This window comes from Hemitrygon akajei, chromosome 8 (genome assembly GCF_048418815.1).
Source record: "Hemitrygon akajei chromosome 8, sHemAka1.3, whole genome shotgun sequence".
Taxonomy (NCBI): domain Eukaryota; kingdom Metazoa; phylum Chordata; class Chondrichthyes; order Myliobatiformes; family Dasyatidae; genus Hemitrygon; species Hemitrygon akajei.
The window spans coordinates 14,060,822-14,071,517 of NC_133131.1; the positions used below are offsets into that span (position 1 = coordinate 14,060,822).

The window sequence follows — 10,696 nt, forward strand, 5'->3', positions numbered from 1 at the left end:
CAGTACATAAAACAAACACAATAGGTGTAAAGAATATAATTTTAAAAATCTGAAAGTAATCCTACAAAAGGCAATGAACAAGTATCTACAGACTGAATGTAAATGCTGCTCGGTGATGTGTATGTGGTGTTGGTGGGAAGTCGTGGGTCAGGCTAATGGGTGAAGGTGTTGATCAGCCTGACAGCTTGGGGGAAGTAGCTGTTTTCGAAACTTATTTCTTCTTTCACTCTTTGGAGCTGAAGTATTCTTTGTCAGATAGATGTTTATCATGGTTGAAATGTTTATGCAAAACAATCATCACTCTCCACCCCCTAACTCCTCGACAGAGGGCTCAACACTTTCCTTCGCAGCAGGACCCTCGACTTCCTGACCAGCAGACCCCAGCCAGGACAGGACAGTAGAGTAACAGTTAGCCCAGTGCTTTAAAGTGTCAGCTTCAAATCAGGGTTCAATTCCCACCGCTGTCTATAAGGAGTTTGTACATTCTCCCTGTGACGGCGTGTGTTTTCGCTGGGTGTTCCAGTTCCCTCCCACACTCCAAACACGCATGGATTAGGGTTAAGAGTAGTGAGTTGTGGGCATGCTTTGTTGGCACCAGAAACGTGGCGGCACCTGCAGACTGACCCCCAAACGCATCTGCAAAACCACACATTTCACTGGTGCACCCTCGGCCTCTTACTTTATGCCCCATACTCTCACAAAGTGTGGCCAGATTGTGCTCTGACTCCACTTACAAGTTTGCAATGACACCACCACAGTGAGCTGGATCTCAAACGATGTTGAGACGGAGTATAGGGAGGAGATAGAAAGCAGAGTGGCACGGTAGCAAAGCAGCTGCCCTCCCCTCACAGTCGGCAAAATTAAAGACATGATCATTATTAACTTCAGGAAGCAGAGCACTTCTGTATATACTGATGGTACAAAGAGTGTCGGGGTGTAAGTATCACCAACAGCTAGTCCTGGCACAACCACATAGACGCTATGGCCAAGAAAGCACACAGATACCTGTACCCTGTTGCAACCACACAGACCCTACGGCCAAGAAAGCACATGAACGCCTTTACTTCTTTAGAAAACTAAGAAAATTCAGTACGTCCCCATTGACCCTCACCATTTTTCAGATGGTGCCACTGAAAACATTCTGTCCAGATACAGTACACAGCTTGGTAGGACAACTGCTCTACCCAAGACCAAAGTAATTGCAAGGGGTTGTGGACACAGCTCAGTCTATCAGGAAAACCAGCCCTCCCATCCATGAACTGTCTACGCCTCCTGCTACCTCAGCCAAGATAATGAAAGACCCATCCCATCTCTCTCCTACCCCCTTCCATCAGGCAGAGCATACAAGAGACTAGAAAACGTACACCACCAGGGTCAAGGACATCACCCACCCTACTGTTAAAAGACAAACTCTTATTCTCTCAATCTACCTTACTGTGGCCTTGTCTGCCTGTACCGCATTTTCTCCATAACTGTAACACACTATTCTGCAGTCTGTTATTGTTTTCCCTTTTGTACTACCTCAATTTTACTTACATTTGACATATGATGGCATGCAAATCTAAGTGTTTCACTGTATCTTCAGCCATGTGAAAGTAACACCATGGGAGCGTAGCAGTGAGCACAGTGCGCTAACAACTCGGGGCATTCCGGAGTTCAATTCCGGTGCCACCTGTAAGGAGCGTGCATACAGTCTCCCCGTGACTCACAAGGGATTCCCCCGGGTGTTCCTGTTCCCTCCCACATTCCAAAGACGTAGGGGCTAGTAGGTTAATTGGTCATTGTAAATTATCCTGGGATTATGCGAGTGTTAAAATAAGTGGGTTACTGCGCGGTGTGGCTCACTGGGCTGAAAGGGCCCGTTCCACTCTGTATCCCTCAGTAAATAAATAAACTTTGACTGACCATTTCTCCAATCGAGCTCCTCACTGACAATGGCCAGTAAAGAGAGCAAGCTAACACCGATTCCACTTCACGTTTCCTCCTTTAAGGACAGTACCGTTCACTGAGCAGTTAGCTCAATATTTTACAGCGCCGGCAATCAGAGTCCAATTCCTGCCACTGTCTGTAAGGAGCTTGCAAGCTCCCCCGTGACCATGTGGGTTTCCACCAGGTGCTCTGGTTTCCTCCCACAGTCCAAAGACGTACGAGCTAGTGTGAGTACGTTATGAGCATGCTCTGTTGGCACCGGAAGTGTGGAAAGGCTGAATGCTGGCCCCGCCGCGTCTATGTATTTATTGAGAAACAGCTCGGAACAGGTCCTCCCTCCCCTTTGAACCGTGCCACCCACCAACCCCAAATTTAACCCGAGCCTAATCACAGGACAACTTACAATGACCTATCAACCGGTACGTCTTTGGAACGTGGGAGGAGACGGGAGCGCCCAGATGAATGGCAGGTGGTCACGGGGAGAACGTACAAACTCCTTACAGACAGCGGCAGGAATTGAACCCAGATCGCTGATACAGTAAAGCGAAGTGCTAACCACTATGCTACCGCACATCTTTTCTGTGCTGGTCACTGAGGCAAACAGCACGTCCCATTGTATGTTTTGATGTACATGTGATGACGAAAGCTGATCTCTTTAATCTTTTCAAAGATGACAAGAGAAAATTCTTTTATACTTGTCACATTTAGGAGTTGCCGTTAAGGCCAGCATCTATCGATTCTCCTGAATTGCCGGAGGTAAGTGACTTGGCGGCTATTTAAGGAACCCACTAAATCAACCACATTACTGTAGAATTGAGTGCATTGATATCAACATACCTGAAAGACACCGACAATTAGTTTCCACTAATTAGTGAACCAGTCAGTTGTCATAGCTTCAATAACTATTACTAAAACCATCTTTTTATTCCAGATTTGTTTAATCATTTGATATTTCTAAACCCCCCCCCCCACCCCCCACCCCCGAATTGGGTTTGAACTAACATTTGCCAATTGGTTGCCCCAGATCTCTAGATCACAGTCTTTGATCTGGTACTATAACCTACAGTAACTCAGTTTTTGACCCCTGCTTGTTAACACTACAAGCATAGTCAACTGGGGGGGAGGAGGGGTGGAGGGGAAGAAGGGGTCAACACTTTTCCTACATCCCTCCCTCTCCTAACCGCCTACCTTTCCCCTCACCTGCTTTCACCTTATCATCTTCCAGCTTGAACTCCTTCCTCCCCCCCTCCCACTTCTCCTCCCTTCCTTTCAGTCCTGATAAAGGGTCTCAGCCCAAAACATTGACTCTCTATCCCTCTCTGTAGATGCTGCCTGACCAGCTCTGTGTGTGTGTGTGTGTGTGTGTGTGTGTGTGTGGGGGGGGGGGGGGTAGTATAATTACATGCCTGGCTGGGGTTGATCTCCCTGCTCTCTGAAAGGTATTTTCAATTATTGATTTGGTTAGTCATATACCAAAATATTGAACCTAATTTAGGCTCAATGACCCCTTCGTCATCATCCACCAGATCTGGAAAACTAATATAATCGAACAAACTGCTGTCAATAACAAGACGACTACTTAGAATAAAAAAAGGGGGAAAAAATCACTCCCAGTTTTTGATGTTACAGGAGGCAGGAACCTCCGTGCATTCAGTTTAAGAGGGAAAAAAATCCATGAATTGACTTCAAAGACAAACAGGGAGCACGTTACCACTGGATACCCATCCCTTCTAAGGGGAATTACGTACAATTTTATAGCATTCATTAATAATTCCATTTTGGCTTTTACAGGATTAGATTGTAACCGATTTTATTTATTTTGGGGTGGAGTGGCATTCGCAAAATCCAGCTGGAGAGAGATTTGACCAGTCTAATCATTCCCCTCCCAGAGAATTGTAATGACAGAAAGCTGGAATTTTAAAGAAGATGGCAGCGCGTTTAAATGCCGGGAGAGGGAGGGAGGGAGGGTCTTTTAAACAGAATCAATCGGCAGCTGGAACGAATCCTACCGCCACATGTAAATAACTAATCGTCAGACTGGGTTCTGAACGGGTAACTGGCCTGAAATTTACTAGAGACAGGCTTGCCCCGGCGCACGTGGTAGTGGGCGGAGTCAGACACGTCACCACTGATACTATTATTAACAAAAGCTCGTGGAGATGGGGCTCCGGAGCTGCCAGCGGCTCGGCTCTGCGGCACCGCCGACTACGATGCATCTTACAACTCCGCGCCCTCCGCCGTGCGCTGAATCTAACAATCACACACCATCCCGCTTCCTTAAAAAAAATCACGACAGAGGAACATCGCAGCGACAATTTTAAAAAAAAACTACTGAATGACATCCTCCTCCCCTCACCACCATGCGTCATTATGCAAACAGACTACAGTATTTTTGCACGCCTGTCTCCGCCCTGTCTCAGAAAAAAAATCCTCAAACACACATTGCAAATTGCTGTTTTGTAGTACTTGGGTCTGTCGGCGTTACCCAACATCAGAACATTTCCACGTGTCAATTTTAATATATGCGGTCTTGCACGTAAAAATACATTTGCCTGTCGTATGCAACGATTCCTTAAATAATATCGAGTAGTAATTTATCTCGATTAGGGTTTTTACTGCAACAGCTACATATCGTATAAAATGATTTTTAAATGTGAATTAAATGTGTTCTGTAGTCTCCGAAACATTATTTCAAATTGTAACAGCATTATCATTTGTAACAATAAAATGTAACATTCAGGCTGCTACACTTAAAGAGGCTCGTGCAATATACGAAAGGCTAGATGGATTGTCTGGGCTCGAGTCAGTGCAAGAGACAAGCATCCGCATTGGTCAGAGGAGAGAGAAATGTTACATCCACGCGCTCTCTTACCACGTGTTTTCTGTTGTTGCGCCTGCATTTCCAAAAACCTCGCAGCTTCCAGCAGTGTTTCGATACTCATACTCGATCCTATCAATCACTTGAAAAAAAACACTGGGCGATTTTTCTTTTCTTGCAGTGAGACACCAGCACGGGGGGGGGGGGGCAAATGCGTTAAGTTTTAATTTGGTTGCCTTAAACAGGCCCAATAGACCAGATCAAGAGGACAACGAAATATCCTTTAAGCCCCCGGAATCTTCCAGATGAGGGAGGGAGGGGGGAGGGAGGGAAAAGAGGGGGGTGGGGGGGAAAGTCTCAAGATGGCGCAGTACACAGCCCCAAAATCCAGCAATCACAACAAGCGGTAACACTGCCCACTAACAGTCCGATGCAAACCACGTCCCAGATCTTCCTGCCAGGCGGGCGATGTTTCAGTACAATTCCGATTCAACACAAAAGCTCCTTGACGGCTGGCGCCTCTTTTCATACAATCGGGTTGCAACTCCACATGGAAACAATCCACGGTCGAATTCCACAATCGAACACTATGTAACAATCCCGAGGCTACAATTTATCCAATTGAGCTGCAGCGTTCGGTGGAAATTCACCAGTCTTTGCAAACAACCAACACGGCTCTGATCGCACTGCTCATTTGCATCTGACTTGATCCGCCCTGACAGTCACACCAATCGGGCTGGAGAAAGCTTAACAGTAGTATTTTCACATGGACGCCCATCTGCGTTAATCTGGGGGAGGTTTCCATTAAAATCAAGCCGCACGGTCAACGAGACTACAGAAAGATTGCGAGCCTTTATGATTTCCAGTGAAATCTTTCGCTAGATGTTTATTGTAGATTTTATTGTAGCGTTTTTTAAAGTGTAATTTCTGCAATCGGCGCGTTACTCCCTCCGTGCCACAGGTCTACGTGCGGTTGGAGGCTATTTCCCGAGGCTGGTTTGTGCGCGGGGATTACAACGCTAGGTACAATGTTTTTGTAGGAAAAGTACAAAATGGTGGCGACTCGGACTCGGGAGGGTGTGGTGATCAGGAGACAGAGGTTGCGGAAGAGAGTAAAAATTGTGTTTGACAAAACAGAAACGGAACAACGTGGTGAGGGCGGGGCTTGGGTGAAGCCGGACGCGTGATATTTAAAGGGGCGGGTTCTGGGTCTGGCGTGTGGCCACGGACAATTACGGGTCGGCTTGTACAATCGGGTTCAAGTTTTCCCGGCTTCCTCGATTTGCTCGGCCGCTCCACGCCACGGTGTATTTTTTTATGTATGTGATGTGAGTTGTACTAAATACATGGTTACAAAAGGAGAGAGCTCAGGACGAAAGAGATGATTTTAAACCAGAGATGTCTCAAACTCCACCTCCGCGTTTAGACGTTGTAGTATAGGATGTTTAGAAAGAGGAGAAGAAACGTTTCCACCCAACGTAATATTCATTCCTACCCCGCGAAACGCGCGCCCGCGATCAACGCACGCTTCACAATATCTAAATATGGCAAAGGGCCAGGCACGACTGATTCTTAAAGGGGAGTGATTGCGATAAATTATAGTTTGCGGTGAGTCAGATCGCAGGTTTGAGCAAAAATGCCCTGTTTTGCATCCAAATATGGTTCGCCCCAGGAAGAACCCTGGGTTCAATGAGTGGCGAGGATTATTTCAGTCGCTTCCGGAAATTCCAGAGCTCCCTCAGCTGAAAGAGAGTTACCGAGAAACCAAAATTTTGCCACGGTGATGGCGTAAATCGAAAATTGAGCTTCACAGCCCTAGGTGAACACGCTCAACAGTTTGCATGGGAACTACCAGACTTAAAGCAAGAACGTCAAATTGTAACATTGTTTGTCTCCTTCTGTAGCGGCTGTCTGATTTGATAGGTATCTCCAGCATTCTGTTTTTGTATCAATTTCCAGTATCAGCGGCGTTTTGGGTCGTTTAGGATACAATGGAATTCCTTGCTAACAAGAAATTTCTATATACACATACACGGACAAATACACTATTTACAGAATGTATAGTACATATACTGTATATACGGTATTTGTGTGTATATATACACAGTATATATGTGTCTACGTATATATAATGTGTGTGCGCGCGCGCACACACACACACACACACACACACACACACACACACACACACACACACACACACACACACACACACACACACACACACACACACACACACACACACACACACACACACACACACACACACACACACACACACACACACACACACACACACACCACTTTATTAGGTGCAGGGGTAGGACCCAGTGTGGTCTTTTGCTGCCGTAGCCCATCCTAATAAAGTGGCCATGAATGTATATTTATAGACAGTACTGTGCAAAAATCTTAGGCACATACATATAGGTAGGGTGCCTGAGACTTTTGCACGGTTCTGTAATAATTTTATGTATTGCACTGTAAAAAAAATCATGACATGCGAGTGATGTTAAACCTGGGTTTGATAGGGGTCTCTCTTGTGGACTGAGCTTGGGAAAAGGGGAAGGGAGGGGGGAGGGAGCAGGAAGCACCAAAGAGACATTCTGTATTGATCAATAAACCAACTGTTTGGAACAAAACGACTTGCCCTGGTGTCTCAGTGCTGGCTGTGCTTGTACCAGTACAATCCCTGCCCCTGGCAGTCCTTTTGTGTCACCTGTCCCACACCCCTACTGTGGCACTCCGCCCTCACCATTCTCAACATCCTTTGCCCCTGCCAGATTTACAAACTCGCTCTCTGCTGCACATTGACTGTGGAAAAGTCTGAGACACTCTAGCTTTATACTGTATATGTGCCTAAGGCTTTTGCACCACGCTGTATGTGCATTAGGTACAGGAGCGGAACCTGGTGGAGATAGATATATATATATATATCTCACTGGATTCTGGTTAATTGGGACAGATCAGGCCCAGCGCATTTTAGCCCAATTAAGTGTGTGCCCCAGTTAACCATAGTTTTATGGAAATAGTTAAAAGGCATAAAAAAGACAACTTCCCATTTAACTGTGTAACAACTTGTGGACTTCAATGAAATACTTTAGACGATTGCATCCTCCAAATCTTCATTTTCATTGTAACATTCAAGATCATTGTTAATACTTTCATAATTCCTAATTTGCTGAAGAAGTGAAATCATTTCGTTTTCACTCCCAGCCATTTCTGGCATCTCCAAGCCTGAATACTTGAAACTATGGTGAATAAAACTATTCTGAATTATCTACTACTTATTTCTCATCAACTATCAGTGACAAAATTCACTGCTTTTTGAACACAAACATGTGCAACTGATACTATTTAAAAACTGATTGCTCTAAGCACTGTGTAGTGTCTAAAGACCACACAAGTGCACGTGGCTGACGCTAGTCAGAAACTGTTCTACGGTCTCCTGTCCCAATTAAATGGCATAGTGTCCCAAATAAATGAAGGGAATCCCGGCTATTTTCTTGATCAGTTTTTGTTCTTTAAGAGACTCCCAAATAAACAGCTTCCCCAATTAACCAGAATCCACTGTGTGTATATGTGCGTGAGTGTGTACAGTACACCGTGAAAATAAATAGAACAAGGTGTGCAAAGCAAAAGAATTGTATGAGGTACAGTGGAGGAAACTGCAGTAATACAAAAAGCAAAGTTAAGTGATAAAGTGTGTGTGTGACAAGGGATGAAAAAAGCCAGAACAAATAGACTGAGGAACAGCTTCTACCCCAGAGCTGTGGCCTCCATCACACCACTCCCACAGAACAGTGACTGACACTGTGAGCACACACAAGGACTCAAATACTCGTTCTAATGGCACTTTGTGCATTACTGTGATATTCTGGTGCTGCTGTAACTTATTTTCTGCTACTTATATATTTAATACTGGTTTTTTATTATTTTTACTGTTTGTTTTTATCTACCGCTTTATCTAATTGCCTGAGAGGAAGCTAAACAGAGTTTCATTGTACCTATGTATAATGACAATAAAGATCATTCATTCATTTCAATTCAATTAAATTCAATCAATGAAAGAGGGAGAGGTTTGAAAACATTGCAGTACCATTGGGATGGGGATGTGAAAAAGGTAACTGGCTTGGAATTCTGATAAAAGTTTTTCTAGTAAACCCACAAATCCAGTATGTCTTCTCTCTCCTTTGAACTTAATGATTTCCTTATATTTACACCTTCTCAGTCAGATCACATGCACTGAACGAGCCTTTGCCTCTCCAGTGGCCACACTACCTTTCACCTATCACAGACATTTCCTTTTTCTCCTCACCCACTTATCTACAACCAAAACACAAGTTTGATTTTGACAGCATGACTATCGATTTCTCACACTTCTGGTAATTCCTCTCCCTTCTCCTTCACTCTTTTTCTGTTCCCCTCTTAGTCCTTCTCTTCTGCCTATCACCTTCCCCTGGTGCCCCACCTTCCCTTTCTCCCATTGTTCACTCTCCTCTCCTATCAGGTTCCTCCTTCTTCAACTCTTAACCTTTTCTACCTATCACCTCTCAGCTTCTCACTTCAACCCCCGCTCCCCATCCACCTATCACCTGCCAGCTTGTACTCCTTCCCTTCACCGTATCTTCTTATTCTGGTTTCTTCCCCCTTCCTTTCCAGTCCTAATGAAGGGTCTCCACCCAAAAGGTTCTCTGTTTAATGCAGCCTGGCCTGCTGAGTTCCTCCAGTGAAGCTCAAACTTGATTTCTATCTATTCCCTCTCCCCCTTACCTGCCCATCACCTCCCTCTGGTGCTCCTCCCGCCTTTTCCCTCTTCCGTGGCCTTCTGTCCCCTGCTAACAGATCCTCCCCCCACTTCTCCAGCCCTGTATCTCTTTCACCAATCAACTTTTCAGCTCTTTACTTCATCCCTCCCCTCCCAATTTCACCTGTCACATTGTGTTTTTCTCTCTCTCCTCCCTCCCCCCCCACCCCCCACCACACCTTTTAAATCTACTCCTCAACTTTTTTTCTCCAGTCCTGCTGAAGGGTCTTGGCTTGAAACGTTGACTGCACTCTCTTCCACGGATGTTGCCGGTCCTGCTGGGTTCCTCCAGCATCTTGTGTGTGTGTGTTGCCTTGATTGCTATCCTTTCACTGTTCCAATCAAAGGTCATAAACGGCTTCTCTACAGAAGCCGCCGGACCCAAGCATTTCCAGACTTTATTTTCAGATTTATGTTGTCGTTTGGCAAAATAACAATTGGCCTTGTGAATCAAACCATTCACTTAATCTCCATAGAGACACATAAAAGACTGCAGATGCTGGAATCTGGCATTAAAAATAAGATGAGCTGCTGGAGTATGTGGCAGCAGGCATGGAGGGAAATAAGCAGACCATGTTTCAGGTCCCGGTAGAGGGGAGATGTCCAATTAAAAAGAAGTGAGGGGGAGGGGTGGTGCAGGATCTAGCGGGTGATTGGTGATGAGGGGGTTGATGGGCAGATGAAGTCAGATGGGGGGAGGAAAAGATGGAGAGTGATGGAGGCTGAGTCCTGATGAAGGGTCTCGACTTGAAACGTTGACTGTTTATTCTTCTCCATAGCTGTTGCCTGACATGCTGAGTTCCTCCAGCATTTTGTGTGTGTGTGTGTGTGATAGTCTTGATTTCCAGCACGTGCAGATTCTCTTGCGGGTATGGCGGAGGCTGTAAAGTGATGGGTCGGGCCTTGATTTTACATAATTTGCTGCTGCTATCTGATGTGTCAGCGATAACCACTTTCAAGACATGATACTTACTCAGGGTTAGGGCTGGTGTTGCACAGTAGCACAATGTATTTCAGCACAAGCCATTGGGGTTCAGCTCCTGCTGCTGTCTGTAATGTTCTCCCCGTGACCATGTGGGTTTCCTCTGGGTGCTCTGGTTCGGTCACACATTTCAGTAAAAAGTACGGGTTAGGGTTGGTGAAAT

At 45.4% G+C, this 10,696-nt stretch overlaps 1 protein-coding gene across 1 annotated transcript in view; it reads right to left on the bottom strand.

The window, feature by feature from the left end:
* Window positions 1-5,759, bottom strand: part of mnta (MAX network transcriptional repressor a) — a 178,685-nt gene extending 172,926 nt beyond the window's left edge. Inside the window, exon 1 of the mRNA XM_073053277.1 lies at window positions 4,802-5,759. Within this exon, the coding sequence (XP_072909378.1) occupies window positions 4,802-4,871 (70 nt within the window). The 5' untranslated portion in view covers window positions 4,872-5,759. The remainder of the gene's footprint in view (window positions 1-4,801) is intronic.
* Window positions 5,760-10,696: the final 4,937 nt, after the last annotated feature.